Source organism: Marmota monax, unplaced genomic scaffold, assembly GCF_021218885.2.
Source record: "Marmota monax isolate L192 unplaced genomic scaffold, Marmota_monax_Labrador192_F-V1.1 WCK01_AAM20220418_F8-fsc00026, whole genome shotgun sequence".
NCBI lineage: Eukaryota > Metazoa > Chordata > Mammalia > Rodentia > Sciuridae > Marmota > Marmota monax.
In genome coordinates, this window is record NW_026693108.1 from 966946 (window position 1) to 991761 (window position 24816).

Consider the following 24816-nt stretch of genomic DNA (forward strand, 5'->3'; position numbering starts at 1 on the left):
GCTGTGACCCTCAGGGAGGACCACACTGGGCCTAGGGCTGGCACCCTCAGGGACACTCTGGAGTCTGCCCAACACCCCTCAGCTCCCTGGCCAGCTGAAACATGCCCTCAGGCCTCTCATCCCTGCTGACTCTGCCCTTCATCACCATGAAGAGGGTTCAGATCCACAGAGCCTGACACAGACCTGGGGTGGGGGGACAGGGAGAGAGATGGCCGGAACACACAGGTCTCTGGCCAGTAGAGGGCAGGAGAACTGACAGCATTTCTACCCACAAAGCACACAGTAGAGGTCACATGTGAAAATATTTTCGAGAAATATTTTAATTGCAGTGCACTCCAGAAAACACAGAGGAAGGACAAACCCACGGTTCTTACCATGTGTGTGTTGGTGGTCACTATCTGAGGGTGAAGGAGGCGAGTAGCAGAGAGAAAAAAGCAAGATACAAATAAAACAGACCCCAGGAAGCAGGCCAGTGTCGAGCGCCCGGGACGCACCTTGCTTGCCGCGGGGCACGGCCTGCCCGGGCACGCTACGCCAATGTACCCCGCGCCCGGGAGTGCTGCCCGATGCCATAGTGGCACACTGGCCCTGAGCTGGCCATGGAAGGAAGGTCACACAGCATGCCCGGGAACCCCAGAGGCCCTGCCCTGCTGCCACGTGACCCTGGACGTGTCTGCTGGACGCACAGGCGTCTGCGACCCACCCGCAGGGCCTGGGAGCCCTGCTGAGCTACTATTCTCACAGCGTGATCACATGGGGTGAGGGATCATCCTCAGCCACCAGAGGACAGTACTGACCTGTCCACCGCTGGTCACGACTGTGTTTTCAAACATGAAATAAGCACCAAAGAAAAACACCAGCGCATCAAATAGCCCCAGGAAGGTCCAGTAGGTGAACACCCTCCAGCGGAGCAGCGCGTTCTTGGCGATGTCCCTGTGGGAAAGGGAAGGGGACAGCATTACACAAGGCGACCCGTGTGGCTGCACCGCTGCACCGCCGCATATGCCTGACCCCCAAACAGGGTGGACACAGGCCACCTGAGGAAGACGAGAGTGTGGTGAGAGCCTCCGTGCCCCGCGGTTCCCAATGTGCGGGCTTTGGGGAAACCGCATGAGAGCACGTGGAGTCTCCCTGGAGTCCGCTCCGCAACCACCTGTGAGTCTAAATTGGAGGAAAAATACATGTTTAATTTAAAAAGACAAACAGGAACATCAAGTCTGCCAAAGATCCTGAATGGCAGTTCTGAAATAACAGAAAAACATCTATCCTTTATTAATTACATTTTTTTTTTAAGAAGAAAAGATCACACTGAAATCAGATCCACCAACATTTCTGAACAGAACACACTTGGTTCTAAAGGGTGATCCAGGCCATGAATTCATGGTCACAAGAAGCCCGACATCCTCATCCCTAGTTCTTCCACAGTCATCAAACAGACTGGCCTGACGTGCGTCCCCTCTCCGCCATCTCTGACCTGGGGGCGAAGGCCACACTCCTGCTGGTAGGGCTCCTGGCGGCAAGTGCACAGTCCATTAACATCCCCAGGTTTGAACGTGTCTGTCGGTGCTGACCGGAAGGACTGAGGCAGTCCCTGGGTGCTTCTGGGCAGGGGAGGTCCACTGGGATGGTGGGGACCCACCTGTATAGCGAAGGGTCTCTCTTGAGCACGTCGATGCCCACGTGCTGCTCCATCAGGCTGTACAGCAGAATCGGGAGGGACGTGAAGCTGATGTTGTAGAGGGTCAGGTACGCGGTGTCGTACAGGGTCTGGAGGAAGAGGGCGTCCGCTGACCACCTCACTTCCTGCATAGACTGCTGGTGTCCTCTTTCACTTAACACAGAGAACCACAGCTGGGCACAGAATGTGCCCACAGTGTACCCAGAGCCACCCTTGCAGGCAGAGGGGACAGCATGACTACAAAGCCTCACAGGGCCAGGACAAAGCTGCAGCTGGCCCCTCCTGGCTCTGACCCACCCATTCTGTCACTGCAGATTGCCAAGTGGGGACAAAGGGAAGAAGAAGTGGAACAAGGATTTGCAGTTCTGACAGCCACCCTCCAGATTCACCTGCCTGGTCCTGGATGCTTCAGAAAAACAGCTGGCACACTGTGCACTGGCACACGCAGGTGTCACCTGGGAAGCAGGGCTGAGGAGCCCCCTCATCCTGTCCCTGTCCCCATCCCAGGCCACCACCCCTGCCCCTGGCACACTGCAGGGCCTCTGGCCCCAAGGATGACACAGACACCCATGAGTACCTCCAGTGTGGACCCTACACCCCAAGTTGGGGGCTGGGAGGTGGGTCCTGCCTCTCCAACACCTGAGGCCAGCAGACCCGCCCAGAGGCTCCTCAGCACTGTGGCCTGCACCTGATCCCATACCCGCCTGCTGATGGGCCCCGGGCAGTGGGAGGGACAGTGGGAGGAACAGTAGTGAGCTTGCTCACTGTCCCTGTGGCAAGGTGGCCTGGATGTCCCAAAGTCTCTTCTCCCCACTGCAGCCACCCTCCAGGGAAGGGCAGCAAGGCAAGGAGAGGCTCCTGACTTAGAGGACGTGAGGACTGACCTGTTGTGAGAACCCACAGAAGAACTGGTACAGAAACTGGGGGAAAATGAAGCAGACGTTCTGAAAGGCAAGCCGCAGGCGTTAGGTCAGTGACGGTCTCCAGAGGATCAGAGCCCACACCATCTACTCTGTGTGGGGACCAACCCAGACGTGCTCTGCGTCCTGCAGAGGAGCACAGAATGGGCTCTGGAAATTCTCTTCTCGTTTCAGTGGCCACTAAAACCCTGCTCTGGCTGCGGTGACACAGACAGTGTACAGGGACTCTGTCAGGAAGGGGTCAGCAAAGCCAGGAAATAAGCTACTGCCCAGGGAGCCGGGCTCTTGGAAGAGGTACAAATGGTGCCCCACAGGCACCCCACTGCTGGAGCCGTCAGCTCCACAGTGAGATCTGGGGGGGAGGAGGTGCTGGGGAGCCTCCCATGGTGAGAGACACACCCCTTCCTTCCTGCCCAGGGTCAGGCTGTCCTGGTGGCACACGCGGCCCGAGGGGGAGGTGTGGAGACTGCCTACCTTGTAGAAGAAGTACTGCACCAGCTCAGAGATCCTGATGTAGTAGAAATGCCCGTGGACCAGAAGCATCTTCTTCAAGTGCTTGAACTTGGGTATCGCGTAGTCGCTGTTCCGCGCCGCCTGCCGGCCTTCCTTCCCAATGACCCCTGCGAGCATGGAGAGTGAGGAGCCAGCTGGGAGCCGGCCCAGCCAGGGCAGCCTCCTGTCGCAGCCTCCCCCTGGCTCACCTATGCCCACATGGGCCTCCAGGATCATGCTGACGTCATTGGCGCCATCACCGATGGCCAGGGTGATGGGGTGCTCTTTTGAAAATTTGATCAACTTAACAATCTAGAAAAGATAACAAAATTGACTCCTCTGCTTTATCTGCCAGGGTTATTCCCTAACAGTACACATAGAGGCACACAAGGGTGGCACACATAGGCAGAGCTAAGGGGTGAGGTGGGAGCGCTGCTGGCTTGGAGCTAATTCACCATAGCCTGCTTCCCTCTATACAGCAGAACGTCATCCCTATTTGGAAACCAGCAGAATAAAGTGAGACGTGGGAGATACGATGGCGACAGGCTGTGAAAGGGCCATCAAGTGAGCTGCATGGCTGGCCACGACTCAGATACCAGGGCAGGTGCCAACTCGGCTCCATGAGCAGGTCTGCAGAGCCGGGCTGGTGTCAGGCGGCGAGTCTAAAGAGCGAGCCGTGGTTCTCTGGCTATCTTACTCTTCAAAACTGTCCTGTGCGCAGAGCTAACCTGGCACCTGCGTGCAATGAATGACTTCTAGGGTTCCAAGCTTTCTCTGTGGTCTCCCCCACGTAGGTGCCAAGTGCACTGGTGTAGGGGTGAGACTGAAAGATGGGAAGCAGGTTTCAAGATGAGAGACTGGCATGCAAATTCAATGTAGAAAGCTTTTCAAAAGCCAATTGAGAAATTAGAACTGGTTCAGAAAACCTTAGCTGCATCTGGGAAGTAACTGAAACAGATTTAGTGGAACATATTAGAGGAGGGAAGGAACGAAGTAAGTTCATGGAAACAGGATGCACATGATTCCTGAGCCTGGGGCACCTCCTTGAGAACTGCCCAGGGAGGCCCTGGCTCTTAGTGAGAGGTGAGCGTCACACATGTCACGTGCTGACCACCAGTCCTTGCACTTGGTTCTTAGAGTTTGTGCAAGATTTATTTTACCTTAACTACTGGGCCAATCTGAGAAGTTGCAGATTTCTTTAATGAACAGTTTAGATGCTGGCCTATTGTATCTAAGATGTGCTGCGATCAAGTTGGGGCTTCAGGTCTACTGAGTTTGGAAAGACGCCATGTTTACACGTAGTTCCCATAATGCATTTAAATGGCAGTTAGAAGTATTTTGGAAACACTTCAGGTGTGTCTCCCATAAGAACTCAAGGGGGTAGGACCAAAGTTTGGAGCTGGACTGGCAAGAGTCCAATTTGCATGCTCTGGACACGTAGGCCAGCTGGTAAGGTCAGGACCTACTCATCCCGCAGGGCTGAAGGCCAGAGCACTGATGACTGGGGATGGCACACAGCAGGGACTCAGTAAATGCCAGTCCCCTCCTTTCTTCATTTCTCAGGAGGGAGCCAGCACCCTCCTAGCCACTGTACCTGGAAGGGCCACCCTGGACTCCACACTCACTAGTCAGGGAGGGTGACTGAAACCTCTGCCACTTCTGCCTCTGTTTCTAAAGGTGCTACCACACTAGGGTTTTTAGGAGTCGGGGCTGAGGGACCTCGGGACAGGGCTGGTGTTTCAGCACGCATCCCTGGGTCACGAAGGGGCGCACCTGGGCTTTCTGCAAGGGCGCCATCCGGCAGCAGAGCACAGCACTGCAGTTCCGGCAGATCTCCAGGAAGAGCTCTCGGTAGTTGCTGGAACTGCCGTCCTCTCGGGGCTTCATGATTAATGACAGCGCCACGCCATCAATAATTAAACCGTAGTCCTGCATATCCGCTGAGAGTCTGTTAGGCCACACAAATAAGAAAGATCACTCAATCGCTAGATCCATGTTTTAGAACCTACAGGTGCTGCCACCCCCCAGGACTAAGCCGCCGGGCCTCCACTTCATCAAGGCAACCTTCGGAGCATTGCATGTAACAACTATGATGATATTTTAATGAAATGTTCTTGTTTTCCTCAGACAGAGCCACAGCTTCGTGGGAAGCTCTGGGAACAGGGCCTCTGTCTGTCAGCCTACCCTGGGTCCAGATTCCTGAACCCCCGTCTGTGTGTACAGCTCGCAGCCACAGACTCCCTGCCCAATAACCCAAGCTGATGAGAACAGAGGTGACACACTCTCTTTGCCAGCCTTCAAAATGACAAATACTCCCAATCCCCAAATGCATCTCAGGCACAGAGAACTATCCTCGTCTATTTATGAATAATTTAAAATTTGCATTTGATGAGAGCACTCACATGCTCTGCCCACACTAATGGGAATCTAAAACCAGCTAAACAAGCCCCATCTCAGAAGACGCGCCGCAGGCCAGCACGGCAGCCCTGTACACTGTGTCTGTCAGACTGCCGGACATCCCAGCACGCTGCCTCGCCCCAGACAGACCACCTGCATTATTGATAACCCCGGCCTGCCTGGATACTCTCTCTGGCATCTGCCGCAGAGCCCCTGAGTCTTAGAAGCAGTCAAGAATTATCCCAATGAAAACACTTTAAAAAAAGAGGAAGACAAGAACACGTGCTCAGTCTGTCTTCCCGTACCCTCAACCCTGCCCACAGTCTGCACCTGCACCTCGACACAGAGGAGCAGGGAGACGTGTCTCAGTCCACGACTGAGAGGTCCAGGACTCAGTCCCAAGTTCAACCTGACCCAGGAGGACCTGTGCTCATGCTCTCAGGAGACCCAGATCCCTGTAAGGATGGGGAGACCCCAGGACTTGCCAGTGGAGGCTGGGCCTGACCCTTCAGGGGCAGGAGGGCACCCACCCTGAGAAGTTGTCCCTGGTCAGGCTCCCGCTGCAGCGCAGGACGGTCTTGCTCAGCTCGAACAGGACGTCATGCAGACTCTGCTCCTCGATCCGCTTGGTGGTGAGCTCGAGCACCTGCGTGCTCCTCCGGAAGAGCTTGCAGGCATAGCAGGTGGCCGCAGCCGTCTCCATCTTGTCCCCGGTGAGCACCCAGACCTTGATGCCCGCCTTCTGCAGTGCCTCGATGGTGTCGGCTGCTTTCTCCTGGAGCCTTCGGGGAGAAACCAGCAGGTGAGCCCCAGAGCACAAAGCCAGGGAGAGGGCTTCAGGAGCCTGAGGCTGCAGAGGGACGCGCTGCAGAATCCAAGCACGCGGCTGCTGCTGGCCATCTCACCGCAGCGTTCATGGCGCTTCGCGACACCAGCAGACAGGCCAGACAGAGCGTCCACACACTGTCGCCACTGGCCACCTCCAGTTCTGTCCAGCTGAAACCCACCACGTGGACAGGGCAGCAGGCAGTGTGAGGAATCCTCGTGGCCCATGGGGAATGGTCTCTCGCAGGAAAACGGGGCGTGGGGTGGTCGCAGGAGTCACTTCAGTTCTTTTGCTACAACCTGCTCTGTCTGACTGCCTTTTACCAAACTGGAATCCCAAACCCAAGTTACACCACGTCCTGAGGGTGCTGCCCGGGTCCATAGGCCAGATGCCCTCGACGCACGTGGGGGATTCCCTTCCTGTCTACCATGGACCACCACCTCCCTCCTGCCAGCTGGCCGAGGCTCACTGCGAGGACACTCTGCTGACACTGTCAGCCTGCGCCAGTCTGTGGGTGCTGGTGGGGTCACAGCCACGAGCGTCCCACCCAGTGACTGCCGTCCCCTCCAGGTCTGAGAGCCCTGACTGTTGGAGGTGGGTCAACACACGCTGCTCCCACCCAGTGCGGGTGGGGGACTGGGCTCAGGTGAAGTGCAGCGACGTGCCTGGACTTGGGAGGAACTCCCTGCACAGGACTGTCCAGGTCACACAATCACAAATCACAGAAAGCAAAAAACAAACAAACAAACAAAAAAAACCCCTCTAATAATAATTATTTGTAATTAGAGTTTTAATATTTGATGAGATTTAAATTGGGGGGCAGGAATGAGTCCCAGAGAGGTTTGCAAGTGTTGGCTGGTGTTTCAAAGAGATCACTTGTAATCAACTGCCATCTCTTCACAGCCACTCATCCCCTGTGCCCCAGGGGTCACCTCTCCATCTCCATGTCCCAAGGTCAGCCACACTGACCCTCCACCCCCAGGCTCCGTGCACCTGCTCTATGGCTGCCTTGTGGCCACCTGGTGGCCACCTGTCTAGCTGAGCATCCCTCCCCTTCCCGGGCACAGGGCCACGGCCGCCCCACAGTCCTGGCTTGCTAAAGCCTGTCTGCCTCAGGGCGGGTCTCCCGCGGAGGCCTGGGTCCCCACTGCACAGTGCGCAGGCACACAGCCAGCCACAGCTCTGTGCTGCACCACACTCCCGTCAGAAGGAGCACGTGAAGTGTTCACAGAAGGCTCCGGAACATGGAGGTCAGCCCCGAGGACTTTCTCCTCACCATGAGCAGCAGCCGTGAGCAGCAGTGTGGCCCTGGCTTTGCTCCCCCAGCAGAACCCCTGGCGTCCTGCTGTGCTTGCAGCCCCAGGAAGGCCTACTCCTCACTGACCGCTGTGGAGGCGGGAAGCCACCTGGAGGCTGGGACACCTGTGATTGGTGCTTTCCACCAGTCACGATCACTAGGCCCTGCAGCAGTCCCGGGCTATCCTAAGCTTCTTCAAAGGGCAATGAGAAATATGTTGAGGGGGAGGGAGGGGAGGGGGGGGAGGGAACACATTAGCAAGCTCAGCCGAGGCCCCTCGCTGACCCTGGAGGACCACGGAAACCTGGACCTTGATGATCCCTAATGGGCTTTCTGAGAAGTGTGCTTCAGCCCCCTTGTTTCTGGACAGCAAAGTGGCCTCTGGCCACAGCCCCCCAGGACGTTCACCCACCCTGGCCGCCCACTGCGTCGCGGGCCTGGGGTGGGCAGGTGTGTGCCTTTACCTGTCCTCCACGGCCGTGGCACCAAGCAGGATGAGGTCCCTCTCGATCTGCTCGTAGGCCTCTGCGAGCTTCTTCTCCCGGTCCTGGAGGGCCACCTTGGCGGCCTGCAGCAGTCTGCAGGCGCCCTCGTACTCCTCGGGGGCCATGCTCTTGTAGGCCACACACAGTGTGCGGAGCCCCTCCTGCGGACCACACGGCGGCGTCAGGAGGGCTGGGGCTGTGCTGAGCACGCAGGGGCCCTCCTGACGCCCACGTTCTAGTTAGGAGGACAGGCCAACCAGTGAGGGTCAGTCCTACACTATTCCTGACCACGCAGAGTCCGGGGAATCATCTCGAATCACAAATTCCCATCTAGGAAGCCTGGAACACCAGCTGCTGGAAGCCGTGTGTGAACTACGGGTTTGTCTGAGCCGCCGTAAGGCGGGGAGGCTGGTTTCCTGGGAACTCCTGGGTGAAATTCCCTGGTCCGAGAAAGTCCAGGTCAGCCATGCCCTGCCTTAGCTCACATCCCTGGTTCCAACGCAGCCGCCAGGACATGGGCGTGACTGCCAAGCTCCAAACAACTGTCTTCCCCACTCATCCTGTTTCCTGAAGAAGCTCCTCACTGGCTCCTTCTGGTGGGTTCCACTCTGAACAAAGCAATTGCGGGCCTCTTCCTCGTCAGGATCAGACCAAGGACTCATCCACCGGTCAGTGCCCAAAGGGCTCGTCCACCCGTCAGTGAATATAGACACATTTCTCATCTTTTTTGTGTATTTCTTTTCCTTACTATCTTTTTAGTTGTTGATAGACGTTTATTTTTTTATATGTGGTGCTGAGAATTGAACCCAGTGCCTCACACATGCCAGACAAGCGCGCCACTGCTAGCCCCCGCCCCGCCCCGCCCCTGTGTTTATTTCTTATCCCAGCCTTTATTTCCAGCTGGCCCACACCTACTCCCGCCCCACGCAGGTCGTGAGCAGGAATCGTCAGGGTTATCACCCCAAAAGAGACTTCCCTCCTATTCTCTGATGAATGCATTGCTTAAGTTAAACCTTTCTAGGATAATAACTTGCAATTCTGTGGTAAACACCAAGTGGTATTTCTGAAGCAGACTTGTCTCACTTGGGAGCTCGTCAAGGGGAAGGCGAAGGCCCTGGAGGCTGCCCACCAGCCTCGACTCCTGCATAAGCATTTCGCCTTCCAGGAGACACCTGGTCTTTGTGGTCTAGAACGGACTTCCCAGTATGTGTGGAAGCTTCCAGCAACTCTGGGGCACTCAGTCTCCTCATGCCTCTGACCTCCGGGTCTAGCTCAAGGGCACCTCACTGGACTGACAACGCTCATCTCCCTGAGCACTTGAGAGCGAGGGGCGCAAGAGGCCTCCCACAGACCTGAGAGCAAAGGGACCTGGGTGTGTGAAGCTGTGTTCTCCAGGAACCTTCCAGAACTCTGTTCCTGTGCACCCTCCAAACATGGTCTCCTGCTCCAAGGGGTCGAGCAAGAAGCCAGAGCTGTCCTAACCCCGGCTTCCACACCCACACATGCTGCCTGGTGTCCCAGCCACGTGCGCCTGTCCCCCTCCCCTGGCTGTGGCTGCTGGGCCATGTCCTACTTCACCAAGAACTCGGTGGGTCTGCGAGTGGAGGAGTGGAGGGCCCGAGGAGCACACAGATGAAGGCTTCGTTCACAAGTGGACAACCCCAGGACAAGAGAACAGCTTTCAGGGAGAACCATCCCGAGTGGCCCACCGCGCAGAGCTGGCGTGAGGGCACACAGACACCTTCATAACACAGAGGTCCTTGCTTCTCAAAGCAGACGGGACTTCCTCACATGGCTTCAGGGAGCAGAAGTGAAGCCTCTCTGTTCTTCCTGCCCAGGGCCAGTGAAACCCGCATAGTGCACACACAGGCACACGGACGGGGTAACACGGGCCAGGCCAACACCACCAGAAAACGACAGGACCAGATCCCCTGGCAACATGGACACCAACGTCCTCACCAGCAAGCCAGATGGGACAGGCAGGGCCAGGGGCTCCCCCAGGAGACTGAGGAGCTCAGCACTGGAAATCCACTCCCCGCAGTACAAGGCCTGGCAGAAGCAGTAGAGCCAGCCCAGCATTCGAGGGACGCAGACATGCAGCTGACCAGAACCCTGTGCCTGTCCCAGCAGGATCGGCAGGTGCCTACTCAGCACGGCAGAAGCCATGGAGAAAACCCACAGCAGATGTCACATGAGGCCAAGACAGCACTTCCCCGAGTCAGGAACAGAGGGGGCCTGCCTGGCCACTTACTTCTCCTCGTGGCATAAGAAGTTCCCATCAGAGCAACCAGGCATTAACAGGGGGACGCCCATGAGGAAGGGTGCCTAAGGACCCTCTGTCTGCAGATGACGTGGCCCCACAAAGACAGACCCAAGCCGGCAGAGACACCACTCCCCAGACAACCCCAGGGGAGACCAAGGCAACCCCCGCAGTGACATCAGGAAGCAGAACCCTCGGCTCTGCGCTCAGCCAGAGGTGGAGGGCTGAACGGAATCACTCGAGACCCGACTCAACGGGACGTCCCAGCACTGCTGGTGACAGTGCTGCGCAGGGCCACCTCCAGGCCAGCGTGACCCCACAAGGAGCCCTAGGGTGGAAAAGCCCAGCTGAGATTCGTGCGCATCTCAACTGGCCCCTGAAGGACCTTGCAAAGGCCAACCAGCTCTCCTGCTCTGGTCAGCCAGCCCGACACCAGGACGCAGGGCCATGACCAGACCTGGAGGCCAGCACACCCGGCTGGCAATTCTGACAAGGCACCAGGACCGTGGTGGGGAAAGAACCAGCCGCCATCAAGGGGCTGGGAGACCGACCGACGCCTGCGAGAGAGCAAGGCTGGCCTGTCGCCGTCCCCTGAAGCCAACCAAAGGGCAGCGAAGCCCCGAGCGCAGGAGCTAAGCTGCGGAACCCGGAGGAAGAGCAGGCGGCCTCCCGACTCCAGGCTCCACGATGTCAAGACGTGACGCCAAGCAGAGACCACAGAGGAGAGCTGGATGACGGGACTCAGAGGACACAAGGGCCCTGCACTTGCTTGATCATTCTCATTTCCTGTCAATCTGCCATTATTTAAAAATAACATTAGCAACCAGGGGGCTGCAAGGCCCTCAGGTGCCCAGCAGAGGAGATGCCCAGAGGCCAGGAAGGAGCTGTCAGGAAGGGTGGCACAGCTCGACCCCAGGAGCTCACAGCGGTCACTGGCCCGAGTGCCACACTGGACCCACCATCACATCACAAGATGGCACCAACTGAAGGAAGCAGCACTCTCCTGGGAACCGGCTCCACAAGACTCGAGGTCTGCAGGAACAGCAGCCTCCAGGCCAACCAGGCACACCGCTGGCTGAGGAAGGCACAGGCCATGGCCACGCCCGGGCACACCGCTAGACCTGGGCAGTTGCCGTCTGCAGGAAGGGTGCCCTGGGGACACGGTACGGCAGACCAGACAGGGCAGAAACTGGGGTGGAACAGATGGAGGATTTTAAGGAAAAGCCTCAGAAAGCTGCAGAGAGACAGGGGGCAGCTGACCGCACAGGAACTGCTCAGTGGGAGCAGGAATACCAGAAAATGAGCTCCCAGAGCTGAGGAAGCTCCAGAGCCCAGGCAGCAGGCCAGCCATGTGCCGACGAAGGGCCACCATGCCATCTGGCCTCTCCAGCTGCCCAAACCCCGCAGTCCACTGCAGCTGACTTCAACAACCCTGGAGTGGAGACTGTCTGAAGCATGGTCCACCCACCCATGCTGCCAGCTCCACGGAAACCACGGCAGACCAGCAAACACACACCCACGTGGACAACCCTCCAAACAGCTAGTGCCGCAGAATCCAGAGGGACCCTGGCAGGAGAAGGCAGAGGTGCACGCACGCACACAGACACACAGACAGACACACATGCGCACACGAAGACACATGTGCACCCATGTGGACAACCCTCCAAACAGCTAGTGCCGCAGAATCCAGAGGGATCCTGGCAGGAGAAGGCAGAGGTGCACACCCGCACACAGACACAAAGACACACAGAGACACATGCGCACACATGCAGACACACATGCACACACGAAGACACACGTGTACCCATGTGGACAACCCTTAAAATAGCTAGTGCCGTAGAAGCCAGGGGGAACCTTGGTAGAAGGCAGAGGTGCACGCACACACATAGACAGAAAGACACACAGACACACAGAGACACATGCGCACACATGCAGACACACAGACACACATGAAGACACATGTGCACCCATGTGGACAACCCTCAAAACAACTAGTGCCGTAGAAGCCAGGGGGGACCTTGGTAGAAGGCAGAGGTGCACGCACGCACATAGACAGAAAGACACACAGACACACAGAGACACATGCGCACACATGCAGACACACAGACACACATGAAGACACATGTGCACCCACGTGGACAACCCTCAAAACAACTAGTGCCATAGAAGCCAGAGTGGACCCTGGCAGGAGAAGGCAGAGGTGCATGCATGCACACAGACACACAGACACACACACACAGAGACACACGAAGACACACAGAGACACGAAGACACACAGAGACACACAAAGACACACATGCACATGCACAGACACACACACAGACATACACAGACACACAGACACATGCGCGCATGCACACAGACACAGACACACACATGCGCACGCGTCCACACACACACGAAGAGACATGCGCACACAGACACACATGCACACACGTGCACACAAGCACACACATAAGCAGACAAGTACACACACAGACACATGTGCACACACATGCAGATGCGCACACACACTCACAATCGCAGGCACATGCAGAAACAGACACACGCACTACACATGCAGGCACACGCAGACTCGTGCGCACACATACATACACGCAGACACACAGACTTTAGTCAGCAGCAGGGTTTTAAGGTTTTGCCCTAATAAGTGCAATGAAGCCCGGCGGGTGCCGGAAGACACCCTTTAGCTACCCCCTGGCAGAACGTGGATGCAGCTGTATGGAGACGTGTCTGTGTGTGTCTGGCGCTTTATAAACTAGGAGCAGAAAGAGATTTCTGGACCAGGAGTAGAGATTTCCAGGCCACGGCTGTCCCACCTGCTCCTTCCTCCCGGGGAGATGGGCTATAAGAATGTGGCCTGCCACCTCGAGGAACTGCCACCAGATTCCCAGATCCCAGGCACCAACGGAAAGAAAGGAGCCCTCCCTGGGCAGAGGGCCACCTCGGGCCGCCTGTCCTCACGGGTCTCACCACTGCATTGCGCTCCACCCTGGCTCGGATCTGGTCCACTCTGCCTTCCGTCACCCTGGGAAATATGGAAGAATCCGCTCCTTTGCAAAACAGATAGATTTCTCCTGTAAAATAAGAAAAAAGAAGAGAAAACCACCAAGGTTGAATTTCATCCTGACACGGGGGCCCTGCACCGCTTTCCACCGCTGGAATGCCTCAGCAGGACACCAGGCCTGAGACCACTTTAAAGACTTTAATGGCCAACTGACAAGCCGAGGTTGGGAAATCAGATCTGTGGATTCCTCCCAAACCTCCTTTTACTCTCACTCTCGGAGGTCCCAGAGCAAAGTCAGGACCAGGAACAGAAGGTGGCTCTTGGGCCTCGGCTGCACCTTCTCTGGTAAAGGCAGAAAGAAAGACCCAAGGCCCTGGGCAGAGTGGGGGCATGATGAATGCAGGGGTTGCCCGGCCAGGGCAGGGAGAGCAGCCTGTGGACACTGGCCGCTGCAGTGTCATGGAACAGGCCGGCCTCCGCGTCACCGAGCAGGAGAAAGGGCACCAGGGCCGCACACCTCCCACACTGCTGAGAAGGGCTCCTTCGTCCTCAGGTGAGCCGGGGCAACGGCAGCAGTGGCCAAGCTGCTGGTACAAGGTGCCAGCCCTGATGTCACCCACTCACAGCCGGGGCCCTTCTCTGGGGAGAGTCTCAGCCTGCCGGGTGTGGCAGCAGGTCAAGGCCACCATGCTCCACCATCAGGGCTGCAGGGCTACGGGGGTGGGGGATGGGAGACACTCCTTGGCCAGACTGACATTCCAGGAGACTGAACCCGGTCCTCTGTGGGGACAGATCCTTGAGCCCCCTAACACCGAGGGTCCTTCCAAGTATCCAGGACCAAGTCTGGAGGGCACTGGAGGTCAGTCGGGGACTGTCCAGCTCAGCGATTCCCAGGGTGGGGTGGGCAGAGGCCCTCCTGGGCTGACAACTGGGATCCAGACCCAGGGTTCAGGGGTGTGTTGGGCGCCAACCTTCCTCGGACAGACCCCGGAGAGGCACAGAGAGAATGTCTAAGTCACAGATATGACCCACTGGCTGAGGGCTCAGTCCAGATGCTGGCCACAGCCACAAAGCACTGCCACGGAGACGTGGGTTGTGGCCACCTGGGTGGGCCACGCCTGAGCAGACACTGGGCAGAAGCAGGTGGGAAAAGGAGCCCCGGGAGCAGCTACCAGGGACACAGGGCACTGGCTCTAGCTGGTGCCTGCAGAACCACACTGGTGGGGCTTCTGGGGCCATGACCCATCCAGGATGGTCCCAGAGCCCGTCATGGTCACCAGATGGTGGGACTGCTCATGCTTCAGGGCTCCCGGCTCAGCTACCCGCAGTGCCGATGTGCCCACACATACAAGGCCGGGCATGTCGGCCCTGGGACGAGGGTGTGCCTGGCCTAGGAGCAGCCCCAGGACGTAGCAAGTGTACCCTGGGCGGGTGGGCGCAGACCTGCTGTTGCAGTCCTGTGGACACGTGGCCTGCAGGACTGAGCCTATGGGATCAGGTCTTCTGGTCCTGTCGACTGTGTGGCTGCCCTGCCACCATCCACTCCAGGGCCAACAAGAGTTGGTGGGGAGGATGGTGGCCAAAGCTCCTGGTGGACATGGCTGGGCACTGTGTCCCACCCATGCTAGGCGACACTGTGGTAAGCCTGGTGGTGGCTCTCAGGGGACAGGGCACGTCGACAGGCAGCTCTGGGGTCGTGTGACACAGTGCCTCCCTTTGCCTCACTGTAGGGGCTGTGGTGTGGACACCATCAGAAGAGCCCCAGGTCATGCTCACGAGTCTCTGGAACAGGAGCGCCCAGCGTGGCCGAGTGCCCAAACCTCCGGTGTCCCTCCTCAATTCGGCCTCATCGGGTCTGCAGGGTGCACAGCACGGGGCACAGGTATTTGAGGGGTTTCCCTGACGTTGTGGGCACCACTTCCACCGGGGGAGAAGGACTCCGCCCACCCACAGGTGGCGAGACCCACACGGTGGTGCCCCCTCGGGGGAGTGGGACTAGGACAGCCTCTGCGGACACGGCGCTCCTCCTGCCGGTCCCTGAGGCTCTTCGGGATGGCATCGTGGCCCAGAGTATGTTCTGCAGAGGCCCCAGGAAGGGTGCAGCCTCCTGAGCCCAGGGCTGTCCCAAGCCGACACCTCAGGCCTCAAGCTGGGTCACTGCCGCATCCACAAGAGCCCCTGTGCAGCCCGGACGGCACAGTGACGTTGGTGGCTCAAAGAGGCTATGAGAGGCTTAAAGGTGGCTCCTCCGTCGGCAAAGCACCTCTACTAGACGTGGTGGCCCCAGGGCAGGAGCAGTGTCATGGGGCACAGCTGGGGAGGCTCCCCTGGCGAGACCCAGCTGGGAATGCCCACACGCTGTCCTCCTTCTGGTGGTTCACAGTGGCTGGAGGTCGCGGGATGGTGTTCCGTGGGGGTAGGTGGGGTGGCCTCCCACCCTCAGCAGGTGTCAGCGTCTCCGCATCGGCTCCCAGAGACGGTCCTGCGACCCACTGCCAGGTGGTAAAGCCCGCTTCTCTGTGTCTCACGGCAGTGTCCACAGAGGCTGCCGCGTGTCCCATGACTTTGGTGCAAATCTTGTAGGTGGCGCCTGCTCTTCTCCCTCATGTTGTGATCCATCTCGGGGTAGGTGCTGTGGGACTCAGTGGGTTGAGATACACAGCCAGGTCCCCAGCAGCCACAGTATCCTCCCGAGGCTGCCCACCCAACACAGGGAGCTCCGTTCTTGGACAGCAACTCGGGACACTGCTAAATGTGCTCTAAGCCACCCCCACTGTCCTCAGTGGTCTCCGGAGGGGACGCTGCTAAATGTGCTCTCCGTACCCTCTGCTGTCCTTGGCAGTCTCCAAGGGAAAAAAGGATGGCTGCTCTCAGCCAGGACCTCAGGACAGCTCTGCCCAGGAGATCCCCTGCTTGCTTCACACAGACAGGAGGTCTCTCAGCACGAGCAGAGGAACCTGGCCAACAAGGAATTCCCCGAGGCTGGACTGGGCAGATCCAGGGCAGCAGCACTGTTTGGTGACTGACCTGGCATCTGCCCAAAGAGGGACCAGCCTGGTGTTGCCTAGTTTAGGAAACAGCACAGGTCCCCAGCTCTCGAGGTGCTGCTCTGAGCTGCGCTGGTGAGTGGACTGGCCCCATCTCCCCAGGGCTCTGCAGGGGGCAGGGGCAGGGAGCGCCCTGCTGAGTGGGGCACACGCTGCCTCTTTCAGGACTGGGCCAGAGGCAGAGGCTCCAGTGCAGGGCCACGTCCAGCGTGTCACCATGGGACCACACAGGGAGGAGTGGGACCGAGGAGGCCGGTGTCGCTAGCCAGGCAGTACTGAGCCGTTCTGGATGGGCGCGCAGGAGGGCAAGCCCACGCTGGGCAGCGCCTGGGCCTGTGGGGACGGCGGGTGGACACTGAGGCTGGGCTGCTGACGACGGCTAGGATGGTGGTGCAGGGCCTGGACAGGGGTGTGGATGACTGTCTCCAGTTCCCTGCAGCGGGGGCACAGGGTGTGCTGCACTAGGGGCAGGGGCTGGAGCTGGCAGGGCCCAGGTGCCAGGCTGCAGGCTGCTAACAGTGGGACTGCAAGGGAGCCTCCTTGGGGACAGTGAGGAGGGCCTCATGGGCTCTGCCAGATGGGGGAGGGGCCAGCCAAGGCTCAGGAACCTTCCAGAAGCAGGAGGAGCTGAGGTGCCACGAACAGCCCTGGGCTGAGCAGGGACAATGAGCCAAACACCACAAATGCTGAGCGCGCGCAGAGGTCACCAAGGTCACGCAGTCAGAGGGTCTGACCCCACCTCGTCCTCCATCCAGGACCCCGAGGCAGAGCCTGAGCCTGGGGCCCGTGAGACCCTCTGCCCAGCAGAGCCCACAGCTCAGTGACGTGTGTGTCACCACCGGAACGCCCTCCTTCCTCAACAGCGGGTGTTCGAGGGCTGAAACACGCACGGGCACCCATGAGCGAGTGAGCGCCAAGGGGCATGTTCTCCCTGGTCTGCGACACCAGGAGACGCTCGGAGGATTGCATGGGTGTGGCTGCACTTGGGCCTCCGCTCAGGGAAGCCGGCTTCCCTGGGCAGGGTGGGAATTCACCCACACCCAGCAGGGCAATGGCCTGGCTCCAGTCCTCAGAGCTGCCAGAGTCCAGCTACTGGAAAAAACAACACCGCCCCGCACCATCGGAGAATCCAAGAGAAGCCTCTACCTGTGGCAGCTCTGACGATGACACTCATTCTCCTTCTCACAGAGTCAAAACTCAGAATCTCCAGCAACTCAAACCTGGAAAAAAAGGAACTCTCACTCTTTTTTGGGTCTGGACACGAGCTGCCGAGCACGGAGGGCCGCCCAACCGCACCCCAGGACGGCAGCATCCTCTACTCTCCGCGCCCCCCAAGCCTCACAGGGGCCACCTGAGCTGTGGACGCCAGCAGACGCCCAGCTCTGCTCCGCACTGTCCTGGTGCTTGGGGGGATGCTGACCGAGTGCAGCTCTGAGGCCCCTGCCTCAGAGAGGACTGACCACCCGTGGGCACTTGGGCTACTGGAAACTGTCTGCCACCCCTTGGGCTCGGGCCAGCAGGAGGCTGGGGAGAGGCTGCACCCTCTGGCTGTGCAGACGCCCCGGGTCCTCAGCGTACTGCAGGGTGGGTCCTGGTCTCTGCAGTGACCTCACTGCCTGCCCAGGTGGAAGCCAAGACCAGTTAGAAAGCAGGTGGGAACCTTCCTCCCTCAACAATGGCCGTTCAAGAGCTGAGACACACTTGGGCACCCGCAGCTGGGCGAGCGCTGAGGGTTCTGGCTTTCCCCTGCCCACAGGGAGCCCTGGGCCCAGAGGTCTGGGTCTGTAGGGGGGAGCCCACCCAGGCCGAGAGGCTCCCCATTCCCAGTTGTCCATGAACTTATTTTTTATTTAAAACTCAGACTGTTGGAGGCCATCACCACCAAATCCCATGTTCTTTCCAACCTGTCTTAGCCTGTGTCCATTTATGCCATTCCTAAGAAGGAACACCACCGGCCTCCGAGTCAGAACTCAAGATGTGACTTCTGCCTCAGGAGTGAGCTCTTTGATGCCGAGACTGCCCCTGGGCATCAGCTGGCCTTTCTACAGCATAGCTGCGTACTTGGGAGGACTCTGTGCTCCAAGACCAGGGGCTGCTGCCTCAGCAGGGAGGCCGGGGGAGGTTGGAAGGTTCTAGAAGCCCTGAGGATTTCTGTAGCTGGCCCCCAGCTGGTGGTCTACCAGGGGTGATGCAAACCTTCAGGGTCTAGCTGGAAGAGGAGGTCATTGGGGGGTGCACCCTTGAAGGGGACGTCTTGTCCCTGCCCCCTCCTCTCGCTCCCTGCTTCCTGGCCACCATGAGGCGGCAGCTCTGCGCCACCGTGTGGTGCCGCCATGATGTACTGCCTTACACATCCCAGAAACAACAGGGCCAGGCGACCGTGGACTGAAACCTCTCGGATCAGGGGCACAGGCGCTCTTTTCCCCTTTCGCTGACTTCCTCGGGTGTTCTGTCACAGTGCTGGGGAGGGACTGACACAGAGAAGAAGCCTTCCCTGACAAACCCTAGTCCACCCCTCCAGGAAGCCATTGGAGAGACGCCCTGTGCCGACAAGGCCCTCTTTCCTCCCACTCTCCTGTCTCACAGGGCTCCGGAGGTTCTTGGATTCTTCCGGGAAGCAGGGCACCCATGGGAGGACATTTTTCTGAATGGCAAACCCCGCAGGCCCCTCCTCATGGCCGTGCAGCACCTCACCTCTCGATGTCATCGTTCCTGTTGAGAATCTCCATGTAGTTGTCCTTCAGCCGCAGGTATGTGAAGCCGAGCCTGCGGGCGAGAGGCAGACCGGTGAGCGGGGCGCCGTGCCTCCCCACCGAGCACGGCTTTCCTGGGCCAGGGGAGATGCTGTGGGGAGCAGGCTGTGGACTGCACTTCAAAGCCAGCTGGGAGAAGGAGGCGGTCGCCACCTCAGCCAGCGCTCCCAGGACGCACAGCCCCCCCCCCGCCCCCCCGGGTGACCCAGGCTCCTGTGGGTGCCGAGGCTCCCCACCCTGTCTCTGCACACGTCTACTGGACGCTCACAGGCTTGCTCATTGTTGCTCATAGGGAGTACGACGTTGGGACCCAGAGGACCTCGGAAGCTGTCCCCAAGGTTCCTGGGTGGGAGACCCCTCCCCATGCTGCAGTGAGGAGGGGGGACGAGGCCAGCAGGCTCCAAGCTCACAGTGACTGGCCTGTGTCAAGCCTGTGACGTGCACCTGTCCCTCTCCCACTCGCCCCCTGTGCTTCACCCTCTGGATGCAGGAGAAAGCCCACCCCCAGAGGCCGGTGCTCAGCCCTGGACTTGAGGCAGATCTGCAAGAGCAGGCGTCTGCCCTTGTCACACGGGGTGCTCTGCACAGCAGTACCACAGCAGGCAGTCGTCCCCAGACAGCCCTCACATTTGATTGACAGGACACCAGGCCAGGGTGCTGCTCACGCCATGTGATCCCAGCAATACCCTCTCCCACGGCTGAGAGCGCAGCACCATTCCAGGCACCTGCCGGAGAGGGAGGAAGAAGGCCTGGCCTTGGGGCTGACAGATGGACACACAGTGCCAGCCATCATGGTGGGCAGGGGCCAGGAGTAGGGCAGTGGGTCTGCCTACCCCATGGGAGCCTGTGCTGAAGGACAGGACTCCCAGCAGGGGTGCTCTGACCTCGACTGTCTCCCTGGAGTGCGGCTCAGTCCTGAGCGCCTGTTCTCCCAGAAGAGCTAGATCAGCTCTGAGTGGTCCCACCAGTGGGAGTGGGCTTGGGGGCTTCGGAAGCCCACAGTGACGGCATCGCACAGGAGAAAGATGCCGACTTAGAGGCAGCAGGACGCTGCTCGACAAAAAGCGCTGACCCTTCTCCTTGTTGCTCCTTCAGTCTTGGGGTTAACCCATGTCATAGGCAGTACAGAGGGGACCTGAGAGTCACCTGACTCCCAAGCCAGGAGAATCCAGAACGACTTGCCCAGTTTGAAAAAGTGTGGCGCGAAGGGAACGTTTCCAGCATTGCCACTCCAGTCCCTCTGGTGGGGTACGAGATGCACAGGCAGCCAGCAGGCAGGGCCCCAGCATCCATGTCACCCACCAAGCCCTGTGGTTTAGGGGAAACTGCCGCTAGGTCTCGGTTCCTGAGTCCAGGAGGAGACCAGCGCTGGAGGGGATGGGGGTGGCTCCGCCCTCAGGAGTCTGACCAGGACTGTCCTTCTGACATACTGCAGATGGGGGAGCCACGTGAATGACGCCATGAGGACTCACATGCAGCTTCTCCATGAGGCCCCCGAGGTACGGGGCCCAGAGGGGCCTGAGGCCATAGGCAGCTGCTGCTCAGCCCAGGAGCTCAGGACTCATGGGGACGGGTGGTGACCAGGACAGGGGGCGAGGGACCGGGGACTGCCCACAGTGGATCTTGCCGATCAGCTGAGCCCCACCCCACGGCAGCCCAGACCCACCTCTGGATGCCTTCCACCAGCGCCACCTCGTCAGGCGAGGATGATATGTACACGCAGGACTTCCCTGAGTCCGGTGACTTCCTGGGGCCGTCCACCTGGTCGTCATCTTTCACCTGCACAGTGTGGCAGAGACAGAGGGCCCGGAAAAAAAGCTCCTCCCGCTCCTGTGAAAACATGGCCAGGGGAAGTCCATGGCTCACAGCTGCCCAGAACAGGAGGCGCCCGGCAGGACACACCCCCACTCCCATGCTGCCACTCGGAGGGCGGGTGTGAGCGTGTACACGTGTGCATCTTCAGGAGTGTGCCTGTCTGTGCACTCCGTGTGCTCACTGCTCTCTGCATACTGCCTGCCCTGCCTGTTTAGGGATTCCAAGGTCCTAGCATGGAATCACTACTTGTCGTCCCCTAGGGGACACCGGCAGCACAGCAGCATCTGACCAGAACCTCACTGAAGTCCCACGGGGTCCTGCCTCTCCCAGATGCCCCAGGGAGAGGCACACTTTCTAGAGGGGGAGACCACTTCGCACACATGTGCCTAGCATGGTGACACGTTCCTCCCTACAGTGGGCCAGAACCTACCCTCCCACTGACGCCCGGGGAAGAGTCAATCATGTCGATGCCAGAGGAGTCAGGCAGGACCTGCCCGTTGCAGATGACGTGGGGCACGTAGACCTGACCTTCGATGCAGCACTCCTTGAATGCCATGTTGTTCTCTGTGAGTGTGCCCGTCTTGTCCGTGAAGATGTACTCCACCTGCGGGTGAGGCACACACCCTCAGACGCCACCCAGACCTGTGGCCGTGTCACACTGGCCCAGGTGACAGTCCGGCAAGATACAAACATCACATAGCTTGCCCCAGACAGATGTAGAGCCGTGGGCGTGTCCGTTGAACCCCCTGGCCATTGGGACAGATGTGATGTGGTGGGGAGCACGGTGACAATGGATGGGGAACGGTGACCTTGCAGGACATTGCCTCGTGGAGCCAGTGCATCTGAAAGACCAGGGTGAGGATGGCCCATGTCTCCTTCAAACAACAAAGGGCACAAAGGAAACCTTCCTCTCTAAAGCCTTGGGGTCAAGACTCACGAGGCCACGCAGGGTCAGAGACAGAAGCCAAACGAGTGAGAGGGCAGACTTCAGAAGGACAGCCCGACAGGCCACAAAGACGCTGCTAGTTACACCTGATTCAGGTAAAGCAGAGGAGCGTGTTCACGGTGAGCAGCTGGGCAGATGCCGTGCGCACAGCTCCCGGGGGGAGGGTGAGCTGGGCTTGCGGCAGGAAGGAAACTCAGAGAGGTGGAAAGGACTCAGCCGTGGGCTCCACGGCTGAGTGGAGGACCTTTTCCACCCAGGTCTTTCAGGAAGATGCTCTGACAAACCGACAGCAGAAAGTGCCTTTCCGTCGTGAGCTTGTCCTTAACCAGCACTGCGTCCTGACCTGCTGAATCAGCCCTGCCACTGGGACACCAGCCAAAGCCCAGCGGAGCCTCCCCAGGGACACACAGCTGGGGCCAGAGAGCACTGGCTATCCCCAAGACCCCACAGAGGCTGCTGGCCTGCGACCCCTCACAGGCAGTTGTTGGGAGGTCAGCAACCTCAGGAGGGTCAGACCTCTGAAGGAGCGCCTAGTAGAGGGCTCCATGGACAGCACCCCTGACTTACCCAAGCCCCCTAAGGTGGGCAGATCTCCGACATGCTTTCCCACGTGTGATTTCACGGAATTCAGATTAAAGTACTGCTAAACCCCAAGGCTGCCTTGGCAAGGGTGAAAGGGGCAAGAAAAATGATAAGACCTGCCGTCCCCACACCATGGGTCCACCCTCTACCTGGCCTCCTGCAGAAGGGAGCTTGCACTGCAGGTGGCATCTGACTCCACAGCCTGCAGCATGACCCGAGGGGCCTGTGTTCAGGGGCAGCACCAAGGTGCTGGGTCAGGCTTTGGAGCCTCAGTCTTGCACTGGTGAAATGCAGGCGGCAGCGCTGACCTCTAAGGAAACACACACGGGCACTGGGAGGGTGGGAGCCGGTTCTGCCTCACTGCTAAACACCCATCTCAGTCTGCTGTGAAAGTGGCACTGTAACCTGGCCGTCGGGGAAGACCCTCACTCTCAACCTGCCCCTCGGTTCTGACCTCGGGGCCCACACTCTGTGCCTCCTGCTGCAGCTCGTTTTGCTCAGAACCAGACAGGACCGCGATCCCGTCCCAACAGACTCCAGGAGGGAGGAGAGACCTGCAGCCCTGGGCCCGGCTCGACATTGCTCTTCCCACAGAAAAACCCCTGCCACGGAATTTCTCAGGAACACATGAAATAGGATTCGGGACTCCAGCGGCGAAGACCTCACCCCTGAGCTAAGACCTGGGCAGCACTGAAGCAACAGTGACCGGCCCGTCCCGGGAGCGGCCAGAGGAACGTCCAGTGAGACAGCAACCTGCCTGTCACAGGAGGAGCCATTGGAACGTCCAATAAGTCAGCGACCGGCTCCCTCATGGGAGGAGCCACAGGAATGTCCAATCAGAAAGCGACCCGCCCCTCATGGGAGGAGCCACAGGAATGTCCAATCAGAGAGCAGCCCGCCCCTCACAGGAGGAGCCATAGGAATGTCCAGTTAGACATCAGAGCACAGTCCCACCTCTGAGGGCAGTGCCCCCTCACAGGAGGCAGGTCTAGGGTCCCAGGCAGAGGCTAACCACCCATCAATAGCCTCTGCTGGGGTCCTGGGGGTGGGAGGGGTCAGGACGCAGTTGCCAGTCTAAAGCGTTGCTTTAAGGCTACTGAATTACACAAGGCGGTGAATTACCTTGGGCCACCTCCAAATGGTGACAGAGCAGAAAAGGCTAGACTGGGGCTGTGGGAAGGCCACTGTGAGGCCAGTGAGGACGAAGGAACCCCCTTCCTGTGGTTCTCCCATGCAGGGCAGTGCTGCGGATCTGCAGGCCTGGCGTACACAGCTGTGCCCTCACACTGTGGGGACTTTGGCACCTCGGCTGGGGGTAAGGGGGCAGCGACAGTGACCCCATCCGTGGCCATTCCCAGACCCCACAGAGGACACCTCGCGTCCACTTTTTTGTGTGATCTGCACCACAAGCTGGCAGGGCCGTCCCCACGGCACAGAGTACAGACCCGATGCTAGGGGTGAGGCATGGGGCCATGAGGATGCCCACGTCCACCTGCCATCTCTAGAGAGGCACCTGGTTCTTCAGCTCACACCATGAAGGCCCAGAATGAGCAAGGTCACGGATGGGCTAACCAGGGCCGCTGACACAACTGACCTTGCACACGCTATGAACACGAAAGCCCTACCAAAGGCCGCGCAGAGTCCATGCCAGCGCGCGCGTCTCTCACGGGTCACAGGAGAGCCGACGTGCATGAATCCCAATAGAGACAGCTCACCTACCACCAGCGGGGCCACAGCACAGGCATCTTGCACCTGCACCTCTGGACACAGGGGACAGCACTAACCCTTCAGGAAGAATCGGGCGACACTGACCTGACCCAGCTCCTCGTTCAAGTCGGACGTGTTGACCAGAGGCCCCTCTCCTGTCTCCTCGTCGAACATGTCCTCATCCCAGCTGATGAAGTAGGATCCAAGGAACTTCTGCATCTCCACGGTGACGTACATGGACACGGGGATGATGTAGTTGAAGAGCACCATGAAGGCCAGGAAGTCCGTGAAGGCCCTGAGGAACTGAGCACACAGCTCCTCAGTACCCACGTCCCCCAGGGCCAAGCCTCATGCAGGGTGCAGGCGAGCCAGACTGCCTGCCCAAGTCCACAGTGAGGGCTGCTGGGCAGCAGGCCACGCCTGGTCACATCCTCACCCAGGCCAGGGGCAGACTTTGCCTGTCAACACAAGCGTGCCACCAGGGACACGGCGCCACACAGGCTGACCGGACGGAGATACCAGATTGGAACATCCGTGACAAACAGCAGAACTCACCAAGAGAAAACCTAGGAGATGCCAGAGACGTGAGCCTGGTAAAAGGACC

General features: G+C 59.0%; 1 protein-coding gene across 7 annotated transcripts in view; it reads right to left on the minus strand.

Moving 5' to 3' along the window:
* Positions 1-24816, minus strand: part of Atp11a (ATPase phospholipid transporting 11A) — a 112916-nt gene that overhangs the window by 16081 nt on the left and 72019 nt on the right. For 6 of the 7 annotated variants that reach the window (XR_009227821.1, XM_046454957.1, XM_058582714.1 and 3 more), the window contains exons 12-25: positions 24318-24515; positions 21408-21581; positions 20829-20992; positions 19104-19175; positions 17556-17629; positions 13329-13432; positions 8075-8256; positions 6018-6269; positions 4864-5038; positions 3300-3402; positions 3073-3218; positions 2563-2622; positions 1640-1767; positions 798-933 (exon numbers count right to left, since the gene is read on the minus strand). Coding sequence is in view for 6 of the 7 variants with exons in the window: in XM_046454957.1 (XP_046310913.1) it covers positions 798-933; positions 1640-1767; positions 2563-2622; positions 3073-3218; positions 3300-3402; positions 4864-5038; positions 6018-6269; positions 8075-8256; positions 13329-13432; positions 17556-17629; positions 19104-19175; positions 20829-20992; positions 21408-21581; positions 24318-24515 (1968 nt within the window). In the remaining variant the exon portion in view is untranslated. Of the gene's footprint in view, positions 1-797; positions 934-1216; positions 1511-1639; positions 1768-2562; positions 2623-3072; positions 3219-3299; positions 3403-4863; positions 5039-6017; positions 6270-8074; positions 8257-13328; positions 13433-17555; positions 17630-19103; positions 19176-20828; positions 20993-21407; positions 21582-24317; positions 24516-24816 lie in introns of those variants that run through there. The other variant, XM_058582717.1, reaches the window with a different exon arrangement.